Source organism: Festucalex cinctus, chromosome 5, assembly GCF_051991245.1.
Source record: "Festucalex cinctus isolate MCC-2025b chromosome 5, RoL_Fcin_1.0, whole genome shotgun sequence".
Taxonomy (NCBI): Eukaryota; Metazoa; Chordata; class Actinopteri; order Syngnathiformes; family Syngnathidae; genus Festucalex; species Festucalex cinctus.
The window spans coordinates 16,775,576-16,803,303 of record NC_135415.1 but is presented as its reverse complement, the minus strand read 5'-3'; the positions used below and the strand labels follow the sequence as shown (position 1 = coordinate 16,803,303).

General features: G+C 39.3%; 1 protein-coding gene across 1 annotated transcript; it reads right to left on the bottom strand.

Annotated features, from left to right (window-relative positions):
• Positions 1-14,613: 14,613 nt before the first annotated feature.
• On the bottom strand, positions 14,614-23,577 carry stc1 (stanniocalcin 1). The gene is made up of 4 exons (XM_077522007.1): positions 23,244-23,577; positions 21,144-21,286; positions 19,530-19,741; positions 14,614-17,918 (listed from the first exon to the last, which is right to left on the bottom strand). The coding sequence occupies exons 1-4, from the start codon at positions 23,422-23,424 to the stop codon at positions 17,612-17,614; spliced, it is 843 nt and encodes a 280-aa protein (XP_077378133.1). The 5' UTR covers positions 23,425-23,577; the 3' UTR covers positions 14,614-17,611.
• Between the last annotated feature and the right edge of the window lie 4,151 nt (positions 23,578-27,728).

Genomic DNA, 27,728 nt, shown 5'->3' with positions numbered 1-27,728 from the left:
CAATTAACTATCTAACTAATTAATGTTGTCCAAGTAATTATTAATTCAGTTTGCCAAATAATAAATTTATCCAACTAATTAGCCTTTTTGTCAAACTAGCTTACTAAATAACCGAGTAACTGTTTGCCTTGCGTAATTAACCGTTTGTCTATGTCTATCCATGTCAACTAACTAACTAACTAACTAACTAACTAACTAACTAACTAACTAACTAACTAACTAACTAACTAACTAACTAACTAACTAACTGTGCTTTACAATAACACAAATGAAATAGGAAATTTCCTTTTTATTGCAGACCTTGCATGACACCAAAATGAAACCAAAAAACAGACACTGAAATCAGTGCAAATGATCTTTCTTTCTGTACAAATGTCACATACGTTGCAGATTTACACAAGCGCATGCTTAGAAATCTTAATTTTAAGTGCCTAGTCAGCAGCCTCTGAGAGCGTCCAGTGCGCACGTGACGGCGCCTTCTGTGTTGTCGACATCAGCAGACGCGCTGCAATAGCTCCAACCACACACACTACTGTTCCCGTAGCCAACCACGCCGTCATAATGGCCAAACGTTGCATTGCAAGGAGGCGGGAAGAGGGAGGTCGCCCCGCACAGCCTCCCGTCCCGGATCAGTACCGGCACGGGGACCCTCCTGGGTACCATCTCCAAAGTCCTGTCCTGGCTTTGCCGCTTGCACTTGTACCTGCGGTTCTGGAACCAGATCTTGACCTGGGTGGACGTCAGCTTGATGAGCAGGGCCAGCTGCTCCCTCTCTGCCGCCGACAGGTAGCGCTGCTGGCGGAAGCGACGCTCCAGCTCGCTCACTTGGGCCCGGGAGAAGAGCACGCGTGGCCTCCTGCGAGACCTCGGACCTCCTTTGGAGCCTCCGTTGCTCTCAATACATTTGTCTGTTGAAAAAAATAAATAAATAAAAATAATGCAATTACAATGCAGGAAATGCAAAACATTCTTAGAATGGAACATCTACACTTTAGCGATTATATATTCCATTGAACAAAATGGGCAATTGCTTCATGTTCTAATTAATTTACTATAAATTTGAAAATAAAAACATCCAACATTAAACACCAATGCCACCTAGTGGCAGAAAAATTACCTCACCACAAATGAATGACTAAATGTTTTCACACTCCTTATATTGTAATATTTAGAACTTCAAATAAGTTTATTTATTACTATAAAATTACTGTATCAGTGAACTTTAAAAAAAACAAAACAAAAAAAACAAGCATATTTGTATTAGGTAAACATCATCTCACTGCTATGTTGATTAACATAAGTATTTTAAAAGTAATTAATTAAATCATCACATCATATTGAAGTCCATATGTCTCACTTACGCATTTACTAAAGCTCTCATACTAAATTGTTTTCTATGTTAATTAGCAAAAATATTAAGGTGATGTTTTATCTTCATTACATGGTAAAGATATAAATATGTAAGTTGGGTTGCGACACTAAATAGAAATGTGATGTTTATTTTATTTATTTATTTATTTATTTATTTATTTATTCACTTACTTCTTGTTATTAATTTATTGATGTAAATTTTATTCACTTGTATACTTACAATGTTTCTTTTGTTCTTCTTTTACTTATTCTTTACTGCATGACCGATTTCTGTTCCATGTACAGCACTTTGTATACAGCGTTTTTTTTTAAAGTGCTTTATAAATAAAGTTGAGTTGAGAATTATTAATTAAAAGCTGTATCGCATAGTCTGCTTATTAAGGTGTTTTTTGTGCATTTTGGCAACTGTGTTTTAGATACATATATTCACATTCAAATATATAATATTGCATTATCGTATAGAATTATTCAAAATTATTTTTAAAGTTTATTAAATCCCTGTGGCAGAGATACAACTAGTAGTTTTCTTACCAAGATTCTTCATGTCGTCCTCTGCAGCTGCAAGGTGTGTAAAACGCTTCTTTTGAGGTTGGTGCAAGTTGTGGCGATGCAACGGAGCAACTTGGGAAGCCACCACAACTTGATTTTCAAAGCCACGCTGCTGTTCCAGCTTCAAAATATCCTCAACTGAAAACGGCGTGGACGCGTTGGGATGCATCATCCCTCTTTTTCTTCTCTTGCAATATTCTTCTTGCACCTTTGTGCTCGATACTTCCTGACCCTTGACACTGAGTTGCAGAGTGGTCGTCCGTGCAGCTTTAAACGCATGTGAGGGCCCAAGAGACGGAAGAAAAAAAAAAGGGAAAAGATGTCCTCTGTCATCTCTTCCCCCCCTAAAAAAGTAGCTGACAGACAGGCCGCACGCTCTGATCTCCTCCTGAATGCTTCTCACCTTACACCTGAACACTCCCCACTCTGAAGGTTCGAGTGGTTGGGGGTGGTGGCCGGGTACCCTAATTGACAGATAAGTGGGCTCAATGGTGTCTGACAGCCAGCGAGATCTGATCACATTAACAGTTTATCTGTTAATTCATGCTAATTACCAGAAACCAAATCCAGTCAGACACCTCATTGGGTTCTCACATTCATCCAATACAAACATTCTGATAAAAATGTTGTACTATATTGCATTTGATACTGTGACAGAGAGGTTTCATATAAATAAATATGTTGTTACTGTAATGAAATAGTTTTTTCAGATGTCTCTGCTCTCGACTTTCCTTAAGAGTATGCCCCCGACCAGTTAATTGAACGACCCATTTAACTGGTTGATATTAGCGCCTTTAAAATTGAAGGGGGAAAAAAAAAAATCATCCCCTTTCTTTCTGACTTTCGCTGAAGAATTCAACAATTTATCACAAAAGAGGCTTTCATCTCTTTAATGTAGTGCTTCTCAATTATTTTCTGTCATGCCCCATAAATAATAATGCATTCAAACTGATCATCAACATTAACTCAGAAGCACAATATTAAAAAAAAGAAAAACCCTTTAACCTGCAAAACAAAAATAAATAAAATAATTTGTGCTGATTTTTTATTTTTGCTGTGTGCTGCGCGCATGCTCAGTGCAAACAAAACCCCTACACCACCGAGCGAAAGGTCCCTGCGCACACTCTGCCAATAATGAGAGCGCCACAGCCCCCTAATGTAGTGGAGGTGCAATTGCACTTTATTCTAGGACAGTAAAAAAAATCAAAATAAAAAAGCATGTTTCCCGAGGTCAAACACGCCCCCCTTGATGGAGTCTCGTGCCCCTCTGGGGGGTTGCCCCACTATTTGAGAAGCACTGCTATAATGCCACTTCCAGTTGAAGTTTACGGTCAAATTAAACATAAAATAAAGACAATTACAACAACAACAACAGCAATAATAATAATATCCATCCATCCATCCATCAATTTTCTTGACCGCTTATTCCTCACAAGGGTCGCGGGGGTTGCTGGCACCTATCTCAGCTGGCTCTGGGCAGTAGGCAGGGGACACCCTGGACTGGTTGCCAGCCAATCGCAGGGCATACAGAGACGAACAACCATAATAATAATAATAATAATAATAATAATAATAATAATAATAATAATAATAATAATAATAATAATAATAAAAACCAACAATACATAGCTTTGCCATAGGAAATTCCACCTAGCTTAATGCTAACAAACGATGCAAAATGCCATTGACATGCTAACGGTTAGCGTTGATACTTGTGGTCTTATAAGGATATTTGAAGAGAGTGGAGCTACACATGTAGATTAGGAGTGTGACGATATATCGATATTGCGATAAATCGTGATACTTTGTCTCCTAATAGATTATCGATACGTCTACGCAAGTATCGCGATATTTGGCGTTAATAACCAGCCACTATAACGGCTCCATTCTTCATGATTTATTGACCAATTACTGGGCGGGCCACTAGGGGGAGTGCCTCATAAGAGTGGCGGGAAAATGGACAGAAGTCTTCATAAGCTTAATTTTTTAAATTATTATTATTATTATGTATATATTATTTATTTTTATTCGTTATTATTATTATTAGTAGTAGTATTATTATTATTAGTATTACTTATATTTTATATATATTATAGATATTTGTTATATTATGTATTTATATTATTTATATTTATTTATATATATTTTTTTTATTATTTATTGATATTTATTTTATTATTATTATTATTATTAGTTTTAGAGATTTAGCATAGATTATCGTGGATTTATTACCTGCGCAATACATAATCGTGGTATCGTCATATCGTGAGATAATCGTTATCGTGAGCCTCGCATCGCATATCGTATCGTATCGTGAGGTAGCCAGAGGTTCCCACCCCTAATGTAGATAGGGACTTTAATGAGTCTCGAATCCCAGAAGGTTGGAGGCATTGGGGGGGCTTGTGAGATTGAGGTTGGGTGGACGTCCACTCCGAGGCGATGTTGACCAGCTTTGTCATCCACATTGTTGCGCAGACATGTTATTAGTGTTGTCCGAGGCCACAACAAACAGAAACACGACACCTCATGTTGTGGAAGTGGCGAGGCGGCGGCGCCAGCCTGCAATGCGTGACTGACGATGTCGCGCGCGCGCACCCGCACCCGCACCCGCACACACACATATGATCCTTTAAATTGACTAATGCGAAACAAGCGCCTAAAACTTCAAGGGCCACTCTACGTATTATTTAGACGTGTTCGTGATCAAAACAAATAAAAAATAATAATAAAAAGTTCATTAATTCCAAAGAGAGTCTTTCCAATAAAAAAAAAATAAAAAATCAAATCTACTACTACTAGATGATAATAGAGTATAAAATATGTTGTATGTATGTATTGCATAGCACATAATTCTGTTTTAATAATATTGCATATTTTCTGCATATCCAATTCCTGCCTTGTAAATGTATTCATCAAGTGTCCCAATACTTTTGTCTTGATTGTGCATTCTGCTGCTGCTGATGAACTTAAGCTCCATCATGAAGAAGGTTGTATGTTTGGATAGACAGACCGACCAATCATGATAGATGGATAGAATTGGCTAAATATATAATAGTAATATTACACTGCAGCTGAAATTGAATGGTATAATAGTCAATAATACATTCAACAAGTAGAGTACATCGAACGGTACTTCAATTGACATACATAACTGGCGATGTGGTTTCTACTCACCGCATGTTTATTGGTTGCAACCTGTTGTTTTCCACTAGGTGTCGCTATCGCACCAGGTTGGTTCCCTTAATGCAGCAAAGCAAGTGAAATGCTATCATTGATGAAGTGACATTTTAGGCTTTTTGTTCCATGTCACAAAAAGTTACATGTATTTTTTTTTTTTAAATCATATACAATCACTTTATCCAACAAGTGTACACACATAAATGGAGAAATTGTCATACGGTAAATTCTCTTTGTAAACAGTTCATATAAGGTGTACATGACTGCACGTTAAAAGTATGTCACAACAATACACAATAGACAAATGTGATTGGTTAATCCAGTTCAGTGACTGGTTCATTCTGAACACAACCACATGTTCGGTTTGTAAGAGGGTGTGCATACTTATGCAACAACATTATGGGACTTTATTGGACCGCTTTTCACAATTAATTGAGCTGTACAGCTGCTTATAGATATGATGTAAAAAATTGTGAAATAATTTTTATACCTGGCATTTGGGCAGGGATGTGTAGACTTTGCATCCACTATATTAAACGGTTTGCCTTTACAAATACGAATATGCTAACGTTTGATTGGCATTATGATTGATGAAACAGCATTTACATTTTGGCTGTGAAAATATATAATCTCATGTGCTGCAGCTTTATAATGGTAATAACGCAGTGCACTTGGACACAATGTGTTTCACATTTATACATTTAGCACAATACACAAAGCATATGACGATGTAGGAATCCAGAGACGGTTGCATGTCTTCCAGCTGCCATTCCGACACTTTCTGCAGTCAAATGTGATCTAATTATCTTGGCTGTCCTTGGGTATTTCCCCACAGAACTGAAGGGGATAGTGATTGCTGGCGAGATTGGAGTGGATCTAATCTTTCGCCGCTATTCCATTTCACCGCACATCTAATTTGTCACAGTGCTGATGAATATGCTACAAGTTCCATGGGAAAGAGAGGGGGACATAATGAATGTAAAACACACACGGGGGAAAGGGAGATAGCGGAAGGGAGGGGGGGGGACCAATGCTGTGCTGGGCTGTGCTGCACTTTACCACAATGCAATTGTTTAGTTGATCATGTCTAATTGATAAACCGGGCAGCGATCTATTACTCATGCCTTGACGGTCAGATTGAAGAGTAAGTGATGAGAACCTTAGTTGTCATAGATATCACAGAAGAGCTTCAAAATTTTCATGAATGTGATATATTATGATGCCTAAGGGACATTCGGCTAAATAGACAAGCTACACCAGTGTGATGAGATCCAACACAAGAAATGTGTCAGCCAATTAGCCGGCAGGATGATTTAACATAAGCGCTTTTAAAATTAGGGGGGAAAAAAAAGAAAAGATTAATAATAATAATAATAATAATAATAATAATAATAATAATAATAATAATAATAATAATAATAATAATAATCTATAATCTATAATAATAATAATAATAATAATGTTCTTCTTCTTCTTCTTCTTCTTCTTCTTATTATTATTATTATTATTATTATTATTTTAGACATTAACACATTACAACAGAGGACAAAAATAATGACATTCAAATAAAAAAATAAAAAAATGGCCCCATAAAAAAATCTACTGATTTGATATCATTTTTCTCTCTGTTGTAAAGTTAAACATACTAAAAGACAGTCAAAGATTCTGCTTCGAATTCATGTCTTTATTGTTGTAAGCGTTAAGTGATTATATTCATAATAATATATTTTAATTACGATTAAGCGGTTATTAAAATTTTATGTTGCCAAATATCGGATTCGGCATCGGCCTAAAAAAAAAACAAAAAATGAACTACATAGACAATGCAATACAATGCTAACAGTTAGCATGTCAATAACTAATAAAAATAATAATAAACATCTCAGTTAATAATATATAGTACACATAAATTATAGTAATCCTTTAACAATGAATATAAATAAATATTGGTATGGTAAAATCATATATTCTATATCATACCATTCCAATATAGCAATAGCATCCTTATAAAAAACAAAACAAAAAAACAAATATTTTGATATTAGATGTATTAGATCTCGATGCTGCTGCGAACTACAACCACAAACAACAAATGAAAATGAAAAGTGAGCATTTTTGTGCTTGTCGAGCCATCGTTTGTGACACATCTTTTTGTCATTAGGCAGTGCGAGTGCACCTAATGTTGTGTCGCAGGCTTTTATTTGTCATCGAGGGGCAAGCGAAATCAAATGAGCACATTTTCATGAGCGGCAAGCAGATGGTAAGAATCACATCTGCATAATGATCCTCTCCTGTCATCATTATTCATGTATTCCTCAGCTTGTGACTCTCAGGGTGGCGATACAACCGGGCAGCGCTCCAAGAGACGGGCAACCAAGTGAACAGGCAGGGTCAAAAATCTGTTTCCAGGCAACGAGGTGTTTCTATGTATTTAAAGCGCCATGCCAGCTGCTATTAAAAGTGACACTAGTGCAGCCGTGGACACACACACATGCACACATACCAACAATCGGCACAAATTTTTTGCATTATCTCTTGCTTCCAATCAAAGTCAGGAAATGCTCAATTATTGGGTGCCTCTACAAGATTATGTCGAGATATGGAAAGCTCATTTTGAGAAGGGTATATGTTGCAATGGGTTACTTGTTGTCATTTAAAAAATAGTAATGACCTTGTCAATATTATAAAAGTGGCATTTCCTTCAAAAACATAGCTTTCCAATGAAAGCTACGATCTCAATATATTTTAAAGGGATAAAATTCAATTCAGTTCAATTCGCTAAGCCCACATTTTTTTAATCTTCCGATCATTCCTTTTTTATTCTTTTTGCTAATCAGTTCACTTGAAACCTGTTAAAAATCCAATACCTTTTAGAGTCCTGCCAGAGTCCTGAAGTTGTCAGGTGACTAGAGGAAGGATCAAAGGAAAGATTATGAGCTCAATAACAAAAGCCACAGCGCCGATTAACACTGAAGGTTGGTCCGTTGTTGAACGAGAAGCTTCAGTTGGGTCATCCGCTTTACTAGTGTTCATTTCGTCAACAAAAATAAAACAATTTCATCAACACACATTTTCCACCGGACTAAAACTACCACCTACCACCCACAGAGTTACAAAACCAGAATCTTTCACCAACCCAGAAACATCTAAATTTCAACGGATTAGTCAGACTTCAAGAGATCAGATAAAAGACTAAAGAAAGGAAGGAAGGATAGATGAAGCAGAGTGCGATCTGCCAACACCAGCCTCCATTGATTCAGCGACCAGTGGGAGAAGCAAATTCTGTTTGAATTTCAGTAGACGCTGGTGTGGTGGATCTGGCAAGCATGAGAACTTCCACTAAAGAGGGGAGCTGTCGACCTCGGCCTGACCAGGCAAACACAGCCCCCACCCAGGCCAGCGCAGCATCACAACTCCCCGGGTCCCACGATCATTCCTAATGCCCGGAAGTAGTTATGGGAATATTTGGTGAGCCAACAACACCCCACTCTTGCCTGGCTAACGCTGAGCTCGCAGCAAACGAAGGGGAGTTAGCAAACTTGGGACACTGGACATGAGAGACCACTGACCTGTATGTATGGCCCATACATGCCAGTGCAAGCCGTTGAAGTCTCATGGCGGCCATCTTGCTCCTCCCACCTCACGAGCAGACTACTGTATAAACTATACGGTATACGTACGGATTAGACATGTACATATATACTGTACATATACATATATGTAGGCAGTTAGTACAAGGCCGGAGGTGTGGTGGGGGGTTTGTACCGGGGTGGTCACTATTTTTTTAACAAAGTAAATAAATAAATAACAAGTGGACGGTGCTGCTTTGAAGACCACCTTTTTCTTTTTATCGCTCAGTTCCTTAGACTCAATATTAGATTTGGCAGAGGCATCTTTTGTTGAATTACAGTTATAATTCTTTAATAACAAATATACATTTGCTCCTGTATTAAACATCATTAAGCATATAACTTATACATGTATTTAAGGCAAGTTGTAAAATGTCTGAAGTCCTCTTGTTTATGTTTAATAAATTTAAAACACCATAAATCATGCTGTTTCTCCTAAGTACTGTCTCAAATGTTCTCCAATTTCCACACTGTAAAGGTATACTATCGTATGCCAAGAAACGTTTCTTGGGACCACAACCTCAAAAGTCTTGGCCTATCGGCTATTCAGTCATCAGTGTGAGAGACTAACTAGCTTAGTGCTAGCTAGGATACGTCTTGTAGCAATGTAGGTGGTTTTAAAATGGGACCAAAGAGAAAAATCATCCTTTGTTCTGCCATTGACCAGGTTACGGCACAGGATCATGGAGATGGAAGTCAGTTATTCAAATGAAAAAGGCTAGCATTCCCATGTGTTGATATGCTACATGCTACATCAACATGCCTGTGTAGGCTACACTCCGATACGTTGGAATAAAGCATACGATCTTCGGCAAAAGTGCATTAAGCAACTCATTACTAAACATTACTGTATATCATGTGTGGTTTGCAAAAATAAGTATCTAAAATATATATCATGCTTTATTGATGAGTGAACGGCTCCTAAAAGGAGGAAAATGCTAGCTAATTGGTGTGCTTTAGTTTTAGCATCACCCATCCACGAGGCAGGCTGGCTGGCTGGCTTGCTGGCCGACTGGCTGGGGAGCCGACTGATGAGAAAGCCCCCCAGGACTCTCCTCTAAATAGGCATGAAATTATATCTGCCTCCGACTGAGATTAGTGTCCACGCAGCCTCTTCTCTCTTATCCTCGGGCCCTTCCGCCAAACAGCCACTTTTTTTTCTTTTTTTTTCTTTTTTTTTTGCAGTTTCAGCTCGCTTCGCGTTCAAGTTTGAAGAAAGTTCATTTCCATCAGGAGGTGCTCGGCGTCCTTGATCCGCCTTCATGGGTCCTGCTGGATTTGTCACACATACCGAGCGCTCGGAGGATGTGGTAGACCACAGCCATGTCATGCGCGGATAATTTGCTCTTAATAGAAAGAAGCGGAGAGCGCTGGATGCACTTTTGAGTTTTCAGTGCATACGATAGATTTCGCAGAACTTATTGAAAGCTCGCTCCCTGGCAAGTCCGCCGGCTGCGCCTGCACAATGTTAACGCACGTCAGCCCCCGCGTGCAGCAGCCTTGCGCTGAATTCGGCTTTTTATGACGCATATAAAAGTCCAATTGTTGTTGACACTCTCAGAACGCGCCTAATTTGTCTTTATTTTGGGAGGTCACAGCGAGTGTGCTGCTATAATGAAGTGCATTGTGCGTCGACATTCTTCCTCACTTTTTTTTCACCGTGTATGAAATTCTTCGCTCTGAAGCTGGCACGGCCAACGGTAGTGATCAAGCGGCACATCCTGCACAATTAGGACAAAGCCGGGCTTTTACAGGACATTGTAAAGAGCAAACGGAAGCACAGCTGAGGAGATTTCTTCAAACCCGTGTGACCACTGTGATCACGTTTACTTCCAAGGCAGGAACCGTGCACAAAACACAGTTTCGACCGCCACTTGGGCCCACGTGCACGCTATTCGAATTTCATTTTAAGCAACTTGCCTTTATACAGTGGATATAAAAAGTCAACACACCCTTGTTCAAATACACGTTTTTTTGTGGTTTAAAAAAAGGAAATCAAAACATTTTCCATCATTAATGTGCCCTATAACTTTGCTTTTTTCTCATACCTTTGATTAAGGACTTTTAAATTGACTTTAAAAAAAAAAAAAAAACTCTTTTCAAGAGGGCATGTAAGTAAACATACACAGAACAAATTTGGTTGCATAAGTGTGCACACCATTTAATAACTGGAATGTACCTGTGTTCAGAATGAAGAAATCACATTCAAACTCATGTAAAATGGGAATCAACAATAGGAGTGTGACGATGTATCGATTTCGGGATAAATCGTGATATTTTGTCTCCCGATAGATTATCGATACGTCGACGCAAGTATCGCGATATTTGTAGTTAATATACAGCCACTATAACGGCTCCATTGTTTGTGACTTATTTAGCAATTACTTGGCGTGCCACTAGGGGGAGTGCCTCATAAGAGTGGCGAGGAAATCGATAGAAGTCGACAAGCGAAGAAGACTCAGGAGCTTAGTTTATTATTATTATTATTATTATTATTATTATTATTATTATTATTATTATTATTAGATTTATATTTATTTGTATTATTTTTATTATAATATTGTGAATTATTATTTTTATTAGAATTATTTATTTATTTTTTATTATTATTTTTGATATTTATTTATTTTATAATTTTATTTATTATTTATTTATTTATATTATTATCATTATTATTATTATTTTATGATCCGTTTTATCATAGATTGTCGTGGATTTATTACCTGAGCAATATATCGGTAATCGTGGTATCGCCTTATTGTGAGATAATCGTTATCATGAGCCTTGTATCGCATATCGTATCGTATCGTGAGGAAGCCAGAGGTTCCCACCCCTCGTCAACAAACAAAAGACATTCTTCTTCCTGCCATGTCTCTGTCGAGAGAAATTATAATTTGTCATTCAAAGGTGGGCACAATGTGACTAATGTCAGCTCTTTTTCTTTTTTTCTTTTCTTTTTAATATTTAGGATAAAAATGGCGTGTTCATAAGCTACTTGGAAAACTCTTTGTTTATGGAGTGTATTGTGGCAAGACACTGACATTTCTTTTTCAGTTGGCGAGCTCATGTTGCTGGAAAATAGTCCAGTTTGAACGTGATATAGTGTTTAACTTTCCCACTCTTGTCTTGTGAGATAATGTCAACTCAAGGCACTACCATTTGGATTTTGCTGATATATTAACTCTCTGGGCAGAACTTTTGGGAAATTGAAGACTAGGGATGGGCCATACGATACTTATTTCAAGGCATCGGGTACTCATGAAGGATTCTGATACCAACTAGATACTTTCAGCCCGATATTGAGTAAGTGCTGCTTGCTTATTTGGTACTACACTGAGGCCACAGACCTGTATGATTAGATAGCCCAGACACACCAGTGCAAGCCGTTTAAGTCACAGGGCGGCCATCTTGTTACTCGCACCTCACGAGAAGACTATTTTATAAACTATACGGTATACATACATATGAGACAAATTCAGCTCGTAGGCAGTTAGTATAAGATCGGAGGCTTTGTGGGGGGTTTGTGCCGGGGTAGTCACTATTTAAAAATACTACTACTACTACTACTACTACTACTACTACTACTACTACTACTACTACTACTACTACTAATAATAATAATAATAATAAATTACTTAATTAACAAGTGGACAAATATGGGCTGCTTTGAAGACCACCTTTTTTTCTTTTGTCGCTAAGGTCCTTATATTAGATTTGGCAGAGGCATCTTTTGTTGAATTACAGTTATAATTCTTTAATTTAAAAAAAAATTCCTCCTGTACTAAATATCGTTAAGCATATACATTTATACCTGTATTTAAGGCAAGTTGTAAAATGTCTGAAGTCCTCTTGTATATGTTTAATACATTTACAACACCATAAAGAATGCTGTTTCTCTTAAGTACTGTTATTATTATTATTATTATTATTATTATTATTATTATTATTATTAGTAGTAGTAGTAGTAGTAGAACAAAACAACCCAATTTTTTTTGTTTTTTCTTTTATACAAACCCTTGTGGTTGCTCACTTCCTATTTTAATGTCAGTGAGTCATTGCACACCCGGAAAGAAAAAAAAAAAAAAAAGCAAAAAAAAAAAGCAATATGCCAGATATGATAAATATTTTATTTCAGCAAAAGACACACAATTGATGCATTTGTATCTTTCATGACTTTTCAGTACAGAGGAAAAACCCAAACATATACACAGTATGGGTATATATGTCCGTGGGTATATTTTAAAGTGCAAGTCATTTACACAAGGTCAATCATGCGTTACATAGCATCAGGAACTTCAGTTCAAACCTCAATAACATTGAGTGTGCTATTTGAATAGTAAAATAACTGTCACTTATATCTATATATCTATATTTATATAGATATATGAATACAAAATAAACTTTACAAGTCACTGAAGCTTTTTTTCCCCCGCTTTTGCTGGAGCACAACAACAATCAATCACGATCAAACTATTTCAAGTCTTGAGAGGAAAAAAAAGAGTACCATGACGTGTCAGGAGAAACCATTTTCACGCAGCTTCGCCGCCCGTGACGCTCTCACTCCGATCTGCAAATGCAAACTAACCCAAGGCCCGTGACCACGTTGTGTATGTGTGCGTGTGTGCACGTTTGTTTTTGTCCCACGCAAAAAGTCGCCTTCACGTGTGACGGACGTGGCCTCCTGCAAGCAGACATTCAGTAAACAGTTACATTCTCTGAAAAACTTAAGCGGTACGTCGGACTTGGTGAGGAAAACAGTCAATTTGCCCGAGAAGTAATCGACACGCAGGAATGTCCACAGGAAGTCGACACAACGCGACGTGACGACAGACAAGACACGTACGTGGGTGTCGCCAATAAGTGGGCAGCAGCTGTTTGGGTTTAGGGATTAACCCGTGATGGATGGACAACACACATACACACACACACACATACACACACACACACACACGCACACGCGTATGCATCATGAATGTTTCAATGCCCTTTATAGTGGTCAAGATGGAAAGGGGAAAAAAAAGTGCATATTGAACATAAAATAGTAGGATAGCATTGGACTACAGTGTGACTATAGCTCTTAGATGCTGAAAGGACACGCCGTTGACTGAGCCGAACAATCACCGTAGATAGATAGAGCGCTTTTATTCACTGCCTGAACAAAAGGTCCGTTTGTTTGTCGCCGTGAAGCGTTTGTGTCGGAGATCATTGCATAGATTGGAATTCTCAACATACTCTCGGAGTTGACGCAGAAAAACAAATCACCTTTTCAAAGTAAGAAAAAAACAAAAATAATATCTTGTAATGTTTGTGCTTCTCCCTGGTCAATGAAGTCGCTTCTTCACGCAGGATTGCGGTCAGCTCCTTGATTGTTTTCTTCAAGTGGAATTTGAACGTTGACACATTTAACTCATTCAAACCCAAAAAGGTATAAATACGTTTTTGCATACTTTGTCCTTCACTCTCAAAAACATTTTTTTTTATGCAAGAACATACAGAAGGCTTCAATTCACTTTCTGATATGAAGAGGTGCCTTAAAGCAATGGTAGTTATTGCAAAAAATGTCCAGCAAGTGGCAGCAGAGTATAAGAGATCAGCCAGGGCCATGTTGCAGCGAGCTCTTTTTTTCAGTGTTTTCACCAGCATTATGAATGTTGATGAAACTTAGCTATATTCTAATGCTAATTGCTGCAAAATGGAAACAGATACAAATATACTTTATTTTCCTATGAAAGAAGAGACTCTCATCTTTCTTTGGTCCATGTTTTATCACAATAGCAAAAAAGCCGGCAGCGAGGGGGGGCGTTGTGTCTGTGAAAATGGCTATATATATATATATATATATATATATATATATATATATATATATATATATATATATATATATATATATATATATATATATATATATATATATGGTTTTATTTATAATTCACAAAATTAATGCGATATTTATACAATTCCGATTAAGTACAATTTTGAATTGTAGGTGTTTCCATTGAAGAGTGTTTGGCGTAACATCCCGCCTCACAAGATTTCGTAATTCTCGTAAAATCTCACGGCAATGTTCTCGCTAATGTGGTTTAGCAACATGTTGCTTTTTCTGTTTACATGTAGCATGTCATATCGCACAGCCACCATCAATCCAAGCTAGGAAATAGTAGTCATGTGACTTCCCACTCACCTGACTGGGCGGGGTCACGTGACTAGTGACTTGTGTCTTCCTCCCACAATCTAAAAACATGTCTACTATGGTGAGCTAACGTTTGTGTATCTGTCTAGATAATTGGCTCTCAAAGTGTGGTACGAGAACCACGAGCCACTAGTCATTATTATTATTATTATTATTATTATTATTATTATTATTATTATTATTATTATTATTATTATTATTATTATTCTTCAAACTGTGAATGTTACTGTAACTTGAACTAGTAATAGTTTCATAAACAATTAGACCTAATACGTTGGTCTTGGTCATTGTTGGTCATTATGGTGATACCTTGAGTGCTCCCCCATTTCTTTTGTCAAAAGTCAGTCTCGGTTATTTCAAGACAACTGCATGTGAGTGTGAATTTTTGCTTGCCTAGATATGTCGAGCGTCAATGAAAAGCTAGCATTATTACCCTCGTAAAGTCAGAATTCTCAATCCAACTTCTGTGTTGGCCCATCAACCTAATTACATCAAATTATTTTTGAAAGGAGCTGAACCCAACCCTACAGATGAAGAAACGTGTCCCTACAAACACTTCGTTTGAGGCGATGTGCACAAACGCGTGAGCTAAACGCTCCGAGACTGCCTCCTCTCCTCCTGTCGACAAGGTAACAGGCCAAACAAACACCAGCATGGGACTTCCTGTCGGGTTGCGATTGTCTTCATAGAATATGAAGGGTTCAAACATACGGGAAAATAGCAAGTTGAAGTGTCAACAGACAAGTGCACTATACAACAGCCCAGCTGCTAACTTGACTGCCTTCTCCAATTCTTCAATGACAAAATGAATGCCATCATCTAAGACGTCAATGCTGATGTTTGCTTTGCGTCCAAAGTGCATTGTAGCAGCCGCAATGCAACGTGTCGTTGTGTTCCCATGCGAGTCGATCACCTGACTTGAATGACCAACTTTGTTCCCCTATGACCAGCACAGAGTCATCACACGGGTCCCATTCAGTCTTTTTTTTTTTTTTTTTGGCATATAGATGTTCAAATCAGAGCCATAACTGCTTGTTTTAAGCGAATTAAACCTACAATATGTGCATTAAAATAAGACATTAAATAATATAGTAGGAAAATAAATATAATTCCGAGAAGGCTTGTTTTTTTTTGTGTGTGTGTGTATGTGTTTTCTTTTAAAATAGTTTCTCTAAATCTCGACCCCCGGGGAAGCGAGCGTGCGTCGTTCGGCGCGGACGCGGGCCACCTCGCTCTCGGTTTAGCAACATAAAATTAGTGCCTCTGACGCCGGAGAGCTCAACAGTCGTATGCATTGTGATGATTTGACGGACAGATTTGGCCTCATGAGCTTCATGATGATTGCGAACAACAATGTCACTACTAATGGCTACATCTGTCATCAGAAAACAAACATCCTAATCATATGTGCTATATCTGTACACGAGCATTTTGGTATTTCATGAATAGCTTTCAGGGCAGTTTTGAAGGTGTGTTTTGTTGTTAGTTCTCTTTCTTTTTTTTTGGTCAGTATAAGGTAACCTCTCTAAGGTTCTGGTGACCACGCTCTCTTCGTAGAAGGCTAGCTATGGCTGTCTCAGAATTACCTATAGGATACAGTACATGTAAGAGTTAGCATCGTTAAAAAATACACGTGAAGGTGATCTTCACATCTCATGCTCACAATTTGACTGGTCTCATCACTAAAATGTTGTATACATAGAAAGTAACGCCCCCAAACCCCCACCCCTTCCCCTTTGTGGATGAACCAATAAATCTAGCAATGGATGACTTTTACTTGTGCTTAGGCGTGCCATAAGTGGGAGAAAAGTGATTCTAACGTTCCCATGACTGACCGGGCCCCTATAAAATAGTACTTTTAATTTGCAGCATTAAAGTGGTGGTGTCCAAAGTGATACGCCAGGTGCGGCCCCTGCTTTCTAGAGCAGATGTTCTCAAACTGGGGTCTGCGAACTGCATCTTGGAGATTAGCAAAATAAATAGCAATACATTACACGCAATGTGTCAGAAAGGTTCCGACTTTAGGTGGGGATGACATGACAACAATCCTGGAACTTTTCTGACACACTTATTTTTGATATTCATTTTCCTTACGTTGTAACACTTTGACTTTATTGTATTGTGATTAATTTCTCAGAATATTAGGACCAACAAAACATGTCTTTGTTGTTCTAGTTTTGTTGATAAAAATGTAACCTGATTCCTATAAAATTATATTTTCTCAAAAAACACAGTATATGAATTTATCATAGCATTCCGACCTCAAAATGGGCAACTTATTAGTTCCTATGCGATTTAGCCAATTAACACACATGGTTATGTTTAAATGGTATTAGGATTATAAGGGGGAGGTTTGAGCACCCCTACAGTAGGGATATGAAGCACTATGGCTGTTTCTTCTTTTTTTGTGCTTGGCATTAAGACTTTTTAAGGATTCATCTCATCTAAAGAAGATGAAAAGTGAGCAAGGCTGTGGGAATGATGGATGGAAGTGGGGGGCTGGGGGTGGAGGGAGACGGTTTCTCAAGCCTTAAACGTAGGATATACAATATAGCGACAATCAAATCAACTCTAGGGGCGGTCCGGCATTCCCTTGAGGTGCATATTTGTATCACTTCCAGTCGAGTGGAGGAATGAATGTGTTCACCCCGAGGGAATAGAGGAGCGATTTGAACTTGGAGTGCAAAAGAAGCAGTTAGGAGCTGTCACTGGCTGAACGCTTTTTGCCAAAATGACTGGCAGCGTCTCTGTTTCGCAAATTCGGCTGGATCTTGTACATATGGGGGCCCGCGGACCAGCGCCAGCTCCCGCGGGCCTCCGCTCCGGTCGGGGCGGCCGCCGCCGCTGCGGCCGCGCCGGCCGTGGACGCGCACGGCTTGTTCTGCAGGAGCTGTATGAGCATGGTCATCTCCGGGCCCATCCGAGACACCATGCTGGTCCTGACGCGCTCCACCGTGTCCTCGTCGCAGTCCATCAGGCTCTGCAGCAGCCTCCCGTAGAACCTGAGGCCACAAAAAAACCAAAAACAAAACACTTTCACTGCTCAAAGCAGAGGGGGCACCGGAGTGTCATCCAAATGTCCACCCTTCCCACCCCGATTCCCCTTCGTATGCACTCCGACAAACAAGACGCGCAGTTGAATTCTATTTCCCGGCTGCATTGAGCAGATGGTAACCAAAAAACATGCAAGTGAATACAACGTGAGCCATCTGTTATGCTACATAAATCCAGGTCAAAGGGGTATCCGGTGTACAACGTTTATATTTGCTGAACCAACAGCAGCACTTTATGCTACTTTTGTGGAGAAGACTCTCCAAACAAGAGCGCTAAGTAGGGCACACATGGCCTATAGGTGTCTAATCAGCACTGATGCCTGTAACGTGTCTAATATGACCACTTTTTTCACTCATGAGCAACCTACTGTTACAGATTACGATTTCCATACTCATAATAACTTATTCTAGTCACTGCGCTTTACTATTATTATTAGTTTGTGGAAGCAGAATGCTTTAAAGACCAATTAACGAAAAAGCTCACTCGGTAAGTCGTTGAGTAAGCCAATGTAAATGAACAAGACGCCATTACACCAATCACAACCTATAGTTAGAGCGAAACGAAAATAACAAACATGAAACACAAATATAACCTAGTAGGAGGTAAGTTACACGTTCTCATACTGCATGGAGACGCAAACAAGTAAACAATAACAATTAACGTTATTGAACATGTGCAAATGACTTGCTTGCTTGTTTGTTTGGAGAGAGAGTTACGATACTGAGACTGACACAGGTATCTAAGCAGTGGAGCTAGCTGATTTATATGTATTATTTTCTCCCAGTGTCTGCTGAAAAGTAAGTTTATGTCGCCATTTTGTGCGCGTGTGTGTGTGTGTGTGTGTGCGTGTGTGTGTGTACAATTGCTAAGATGGCGAAGTTAAGTCTGTGTGATAGCAACCTGTTATGTGCTAAGTTAGCATGCTACGCTGATGCTATGTTAGCTTAGTGAGCGCCATTTGTGTCCGTAAGTAGGACTCATTTTTTGTTATTGTGGCCATTTTTAAGTTGTGTAAAATAGAGTGTATGTGTCTTGGTTATTGGAGCTTATGCGGCTGCTGAATGTAACTAATAAAGCAATTTGTGATATAAACGTAGGCGACGTTCACACGACAGGGCATGATGCCCATTTCTGTCTTTACGATCCTCTTATGTAATTGTTCACATTACGAGAACAAATGCAACTTCTAATGCTAACGAAACACATCCGTATGACGTTGAGTGACGCACAAAAACACGTGGCACAGTGTTTATGGAAGTAGTCTAAATATGTCCCGCATGTGGTAGTGGTTCATTTCAGAATGAGAGACGAGCTAGGAACGACGTCACAGCTTCTCAAACTCTCATTTCATGAAAGCGTTTACTAATAGTCATTGCCAAGCGTAACAAATACTGCTATCACCACAAACGTCCACTTTATGCTTCAAGTTAAAATTAAGTTAAAAGTCAAATATAAAAGTATCCTCTGCCCATACAGAAAAGTACATACGTGTCATTCATTTTCATTTATACATTAATTGGTGTGTATAACGGAAGCGGGGGGATTGGGGGGAGCCTCACCTATTGGGGAAGTGGCTCGGCAGCTGGGCCACCTCGCCGATAGCGTCGGGATTGGTCCGAGCAATGGTGCAAATATCCAGCTTGCTGTAGCACTCCTCCTGGACTTCGGATATCATTCTTTGGAATGTGGAGCAGCGACGGATGGTGGGGAACACCTTGGAGGTGATGCCATTGGCAATGCACTTAAGGCTCTCTTTCACAAATGCTTTACCCTGAAGAAGAAGAAGAAGAAGAAGAAGAAGAAGAAGAAGAAGAAGAAGAAGAAGAAGAAGAAGAAGGACAATGTTATTTTTATCCACTTGGGGTCACTTTCTTCATTTACGACAGTACTGTAGTATCTGTGACTGAATGCGTGTGACTTTAAAAGACAGGATCTGGCTTATTGAGGGACATGGGAGTCGCAGGAGAGCTACATGCCACATACTTAAAGACACATTAAAGAGAATGTAGCAGTGATTCTCAAAGTGTAGTACGTACTGTAGCTGTGCAGGCTCTCTCTAGTGGTGTGTAAAAGAATCACTGAAATAGCTTCAAACATTAATTTTGATACAGCTTTTAACTTTTATGTGTGGTTTATATATGTTTTATGGAATCATTAAGAACAGTTTTAATGTTCATATAATATTTTAGTAGTGACGCACGTTCAGGGCCTTCAAGGTCTTCTGTGCTGGCCAAATCGCTATCAAATATCTGACTTGGATGAAATGATAATAAAGTATTTCCAAACGTTTTTGTCTTCATTTTATAGCGTATGTCTTGTCCAATCAGATTTCAGCTTCTGTTGCCATGTAATTTGCCCAAGAACTTCTGAACTAGTTCAGCTATAGTTGTACCTTTGATTGGTTAAGCTTGATGATGTCAGAAATAATTAAAAATTCATTTTTCAAGCCGCTCTTTTTAAAGAAAACTAAATTTTATGATACTAGGTCAACCAACAGTTACTGGCTGGCTTGTTTCAACCCGGAAAGTGATTTTTGGGAGTTACTTTTAGAGAAGTATGCTTAAGTTAGCTAACAGCTAGCAGCTAGCTTCCACCGACAGGTTGCATTAGCATGTTTAGTGAGTACGATGTATTGTATTTTAGTTTTCATATTGATAAAATAGTGTTTGTGTGCTGCTATGTGGTGTAAAGATATGGAGGCGATAATAGAAGATAAAAGTAACCGTTTCATACTTTAGTAATAGTTTTCATCCACACTGTTTTAGCGCGTTTTAGAACATTGTTTAATGACGCAATGATGTCAATGAGTGGTGGATTAGGTCACTTAAATGACCTGAAAGCTGCCCGACACTGCTTTTTAGGAATAAAACTGCTATCATTTAATGACTACTTGGGCCTTTACTGCATTTTAATGCGGGTCATTATAATTGGTGGCACGTGAAAAGCCAAGTAACCACTGGACTACATTTTGTGTGTGTGTGTGTGTCTTTGGCCGTAATTACAACTCACAAATCTGGTTTTTCCCTTTACATCTCCTTTTGATTCCTTTTTTTTTTTTTTTAATGAAGATTTTACAGTGCAGTGGCAATGAATGAAGTCGTAAGTCGAGGTAGCTGCGCACTGTTTACTTTCAAAGCCGGAGGCGTCAGTGGAGGGGGAGTGTAAGCGTATACCTGAGTGTCAAATTTAGCAGCACTGTACAGGAAGGACTTGCAGATGTCATGCATGCCATCTGTGTCGCACGTCGAGTTTTCCAGGCAGGCGAAGGCCCCACAGCCAACTTGGAGGGCACTGTTGAGACAGCGTGCCACATCTGCTGTGGGCACAGAGATGATGATGATGATGATGATGATGATGATCCATCAGTGGCGCAAGCCAACAGTAGCTCCACTGCACACTCTCAACTACGGTTGCCAGGCTCTGGGCGACAAAAAATGCGGCCAGCGAAGGAGAATATTCACTCCATCACGGTGCGCCGCTTTGACAAAAGGACGTGCAGCCGCAAGGGGCAAAAGTGGAGATTGGACACCTTACAAGCTCCCAGAGGCTCCCACACTTTTTGGCGCCGCATGGCTTTTCCCTTGGCGGGACCTATATTTCGCAGCAGAGCTTTTGGACCGACGGCACCAGAAATACCAAAAGAGTTTCCTGAGAATTGTTGGCGTGCCTTTCGACACGCATAAACTCACACACACGCACGCACGCACACGCATGCTGCCCTGCCACCAGCCTCTGTCTTCAATTATTTTTGCACCAACTGGTAATTGTCAAGCCACATTTTAGGACTGCGACCACTTCAGTATTCCTGACGAGCGAGTCGCCACACGCCACAGTCCGGGCAAATGTGGATCACGACAGAACGCAAGTAAAGTCGACGTCCGTGACGAAGCACAGCCATGCAAGCAGAGAGACAAAAGAGACATCATGTCATCCATTTTTCTAAGGCGCTTGTCCCCAATGTGGTCTCGGGTGAGCTGGACTGGTCGGCGTCCAATCGCAGGGCGCATTTCAAACGTGTGATATTCGATACCACTTTTTTTCAAACTGATAACAGGACGAGTCATACGTTTGATACATAAAATATTCCTCCAAAAAACAATGACAGATAATTGTAAAGAAGGACATGTATACGCAAATATCCAATTACTGGCGTCGACCACCATCATGCATAGCGCTATTTAAAACAACCATTCGCACCTGATTTAGAGCATTTGGTTAACTTTGAACTACCCACTTGACCAATCAGTAGAGCAAGAAAGCATCCACAGATGCTTTGACAGCCTATTTTTAAAGGTCCAATTTTGCATTTATAGCACATTTTGTGATTGTATAACTCAGATTAAAGTGTTTTGAAGCTGCTGCACAGATGAGCTGATATTAGAAATAGTTAATTCCAATGAATTTTTCATCAATTCCATTCCAAACAACTTTTCTTTTGATTTTTTTTTTTTTTTTTTTTTAACTATTAAGTTACATGTTAATCATTTGATAGGCGCTCATATGATACGATAAATATGACATATCTGATGCAAATCTTGATGTTTGGCATTTGGATGTCAAGGTTTAAAGGGCAGCATGGGAAAAGTGGCTAGAACATCTGCCTCACAGCAGTCGAGGTTCTGGGTTTGAATCTCAGGCTTCCTGTGGGGAGTTTGGTTTGTATTTGGGGATTTTTCTGTGCACATGTGAGTTTTCTTAACATATTAAAAGCATGCACAGGTGTGTATGGTTGTCTAAGTGCCTTGATTGATTGGCAACTAGTCCAGGGTGGGATGTGAACCCCTTTTTTTTTTGCCCTTGATATTGTATCCTACTTTCTCTCTAGTCATTGAATGCTGCAAGAATTGGACAAACGTGTATTTTTGTATGTGCACTTGTGGCTGAAGCTTGATTTATTTTTATTTTTTTTTAATTTCACAATCAGCCTGTTTGAATGCTCCCTGGCCGTAGGTTGTCCACCCATGTTACACCAATTAGTGCAAAATCCACACAAGATTTCATTTCATGCTAGACATTGAATTACATTGTTTAATACTAATGCACAATATTAGTAAGCAGCACTATGCAGTACTAGCAGGCTCATCTGTTGCCGGCTGGACACCGGCAACCAAGTCATTCAAAAAAATAATTATACCACGCACAATTCATTGCCCTGCAAAACGGCTGCACAGGCCAAAAAAAATGATCATAATGAGAGAAGAAATGTGCATGTGAGCAAGCGAGGCACGGCTTCCACACGCACAAGATGCACAAGCATGTGGTGTGCTACTTACTGGGGCTGTTGGCCGAGAAGCGTGCTCTCCTGGACGAATAGGACTCGTTGTGATCCAGCTCGTATGCAGATGCGATGAGCAGCATCAGGAGGAAAAGTCCCGTCCTCAGAGGCATCGTCTTCCCGGCGAAGATGTCACAAGTGATCGCAAAGAGACGGCCGAGCCTCCGCGGGGGACTCATTCACCAGGGATTCAAATGAAAATGAAATTCAAATGAAAAAAAAAGAAAAAAAAAGAAGAAGAAATGGGATAAATGGGAAGAAATGAAGGGGGAGTGAGGCTGCTCTTTTACAAGGCTGCTCTACTCCTCACTGTGCTTTGGACTCGCATGACAGGCAGACGGCACCGATGCTCAGTGGGAGCTTCAGCCTGCTCGCCTTTATATAGGAGCTCGCAACGCCACGAGCTGGACGCCTGCGCCAATCGCGAGGCTGCCTACAAGGACCGGCTCCTGCTCGCTCCACTACTAATTGACAAAAAGAAAAGGAAAAAAAAGTCCGCCTTAATCATCGCGGCGGCAATGGGGGGCGGGAGGGGGGTGATGCATTCATCTTTTTTATTAGAAGCGTAGTCATCATCAACCGTGTCATCCAGATACCGGCACTGCATAGACAAAAGTATCGGGAAACCTGCACATTATATCGACTGCAGGAAGGCAATATGAAATAATTGACATTCATTCTTGTGCCAACACTTGCTTACAAGTTACAGGAGAATCTGCATGAGGGAGTTTTCATTTGAGAGGGCATTTTTTTTGTGTTGCTTTTATTTTATTTTCTGTTTTATTTGCCCCCTCGTACCACCACAGAAATGCAGGTAACTTTGATTTATCATTCATCCCTCCATTTGCCATCCCTTTATCCATTAATTTGCCATCCATCCATCCAACCATCCATCCGTCCATCTGTCCGTCCATCCAACCATCCCTTCATCCATCACTCCATCCATGCATTATCCCTCCATCCACTCAACCATCCTTCCCTCCATAATCCATCCACCATCATCCATCCATTAATCCATCCATCATCCATCCATCCGTCCATCCATCCATACATACATACATACATACATCATCAGTTCCATCCACCCACACCATATTCTTCCCCCATAACCCATCTGTCTGTCTGTCCGTCCGTCCATCCATCCATCCATCCATCCATCCATCCATCAATACATCCATACATACATACGTACATACATACATACATACATATACATACATACATACATACATACATACATACATACATACATACATATACATACATACATACATACATACATACATATACATACATACATACATACATACATACATACATACATACATACATACATACATACATACATACATACATACGTACATACATACATACATACATACATATACATACATACATACATACATACATACATACATACATATACATACATACATATACATACATACATACATACATACATACATACATACATACATACATATACATACATACATACATACATATACATACATACATACATACATACATACATACATACATACATACATACATACATACATACATACATACATACATACATACGTACATACATACATACATACATACATATACATACATACATACGTACATACATACATACATACATACATATACATACATACATACATACATACATCCAGCCATACATATACATACATACACCATGAGTTCCATCCACCCAACAATCCTTCCCCCATAATCCATCTGTCTGTCTGTCTGTCTGTCTGTCTGTCTGTCTGTCTGCCCGTCCATCCATCCATCCATCCATCCATCTGCACACCTTGGCCACCAGGGGGCAGTATAATGTATAGTTGTACACATGGATATAAATGAAGATGGCCACGGCTGCTCAGTTAGTTGTAGTAGCATGAATTGTTTCTGACAGTCAATAAAGATTCCTCTACTCTACATGCAGCATTTGTTCTGTTATATCTGTCGAAAGTGTTATAACAGCGCAAGGTTGGCGCTAATTTCATTCATCTATGGTGCTTTACATTATGTGTGAGTATTCAGCTAGTTGACTGGCAAAATAAGGTGGATGTTTTGAATACACAACATATAATCCTCTTTCATATGGGAAAGACTGTTTTGGAATTAAAACAACTTGGAAGTCAACCGGCGTCATGGAACGGATTAGCAGCTGCCCACCACATTCAAATGAGCTATGGTTTTATCACATGACATTTCCCATAGCGATGACGCCTTTTCTTGCTTTAGGTTATCAGCTCATCTCGGTGTGGAGCATTGTTGACGTGGAGTGTGTAGAATAGCTCTGCTTGACCTCCTTTTTCAAGAAGTCCAGCAACTTGCAGCAGCACGTGTCTGCGCACAGAGGAAGATGTGTGGGACTCGACCGTTTATCTCACGCCTCCTCAGCAGCACAGCAGACAGAATGTGCAGCTCATCTGATGCACAAAGAGCAGAGTAATAACATGTCAGCGTTAGGCAACATTGTGCTGTAATCTGACCTTATTATAACAACTTCTGCACTATCGTGATGGTACGCTGCCTTGTAATAAGGAGAATATCTCATTGCCGAGCAACGCCAGATAAACTCTTTGAACAGTCTGTAATATTGGTGCACCAGTCCGGACAACTCTGATGTTTATTTCAAGTCATGAAATGTTTGCTCGGATGTGTTTCTTTAGATTCTGACCAAAACTTGTAACGCTAACACAGTCAGTGTGTATTCTTCTCAACTAGATAAAACGGGTGTGGAACTACATATAGGCCACAAGAGCATTTGATCCACCCAGGTACATAAATAACAAAAACATTTAACTCACCAATTACGTTAACACACAAATTACATAATATGGCTGAGTGGTTTGCATTTCGCTGTCACTTGTTCGGGGATTCTGCATTTGAATCTTTAACTCCCACGTGTCCTATCAGTTCTCGCATTGCATATAAGAATATCTAAACATAAAATATGTTGGGAGAGACAAAACAAGAGCAATGGATAACACAAAAATATTGTACAGTCTGTTTACATTAAACAAATTCCATCATCACTACTAATATGCAAGACATAAAATTAACCTATCACTTAAAAAAATATGTCTTAGAGCAAAAAACAACAACAACAACAAAACACTACTTCCGGGTTGGTTCTTCTTCTTTCAAATGTAATCTGTCTCAAACTGAATAAGTGTGAAGCCATCTGGTAGTCCAAAGTGGAATTGCACCCCATTTCTATGTGCATTAGCTCCAAATAGATTTAGTAGCTGTACAATAAAAATCTGCTAAATAGCGGCATTGTGAATCTGGTATACAGTGTTCCCTCGTTTTCCGCTGGGGTTAGGATTAAAAAAAATAAAAAATACTTGCAGTAAATGAAATCTGCGAAGTAGTTAGCTTTTTATGTTTTACATTTATTATAAATGTTTTAAGGTTCTAAAACACCTCACCACACAGTTTATACACTTTTCTCATCAAGGTATTTACATTTTCTCACGTTTCTCTCTTGTTTAAACGTTTTTAGTGTTCAAACCTTCATAAATTTTATAAAATAGGTAATACATCCAAAATTGCACCCAAAAAAAATCCACAAAACAGCGAGGCAGCGAAAAGTGAACCGCGTTATAGCGAGGGAACACTGTATTACTTTGGCAGCATTACCTGTTGTTCTGCACTTTTACAAATGGCATGCTCCTCAAAGCTATGTTCAACAAAACTCTTCTAACAAATGAGCTTTATAGGCGTGCATGACAAACATAAATCATCCCATTGCAACATGACGTTGTTCACTGTGCTGCGCTGTATCAGAAGGCGTCCTCTTCATTTCTTTGTGCTCTGCTTGTCTTCAGCACATCTTTTGTGCTCGCAGTTTGACCTCCCCTCACCTCCACCACATCATTGTCAGCACTTGTTGACAAGCACTTGGCACCTTTTTTCCACTGGAGAATCCAGATATGAGCCCCTGTCTGGTGCACAAATGTGAGACAAAAGAAAAAGATTTATTGTCGACGCTCACAATCAATCACATCAGTATCCTTGTCATTTGAGGACACAGTTTACGTTTACATGCTATCGTACGACCTTAGGGAAAACAATTTCAATAGAGCGTCCAAAAGACATGCTGCAGATATGTACTCATGAGTATATCTTGGAGACACGACAGCACTGTCCGACCGTATTGTTATTATAAGGCGCCGTTACATCTGTTGTTTTGGCAGAGAGCTAATGAACCCTGAAGCAACATGAAGGTTGCACATTTTGGAATTCAGAAAATAAACCGGTAAAGTAACACAAAAACGTGTCACGCGTGACGTCCACATATTTCCGAGACGTAAAGCACGTTTGTTAAACTCAAAGCCCGGCAAATTAAGTGTGTCACTTCTTGTTTTTATGGTAAATGTTTTTTTTGTTGTTTTTTTTTTTTTGCTTTAAAGGGCTCTTAAATAAGTAAATAAGTACGTTAACTGTTGTCCTCTCTCAC

What these genes read in the sequence shown, in the direction of transcription:
- stc1 (XM_077522007.1), bottom strand. Translation starts at nt 23,424, where the DNA reads ATGAGTCCCCCGCGGAGGCTCGGCCGTCTCTTTGCGATCACTTGTGAC. An exon ending in CTGCTAAATTTGACACTCAG is followed by an intron (nt 19,742 to 21,143) that starts GTATACGCTTAC and finishes CTTCTTCTTCAG; the next exon opens with GGTAAAGCATTTGTGAAAGA. An exon ending in CCGAGCCACTTCCCCAATAG is followed by an intron (nt 17,919 to 19,529) that starts GTGAGGCTCCCC and finishes TTGTGGCCTCAG; the next exon opens with GTTCTACGGGAGGCTGCTGC.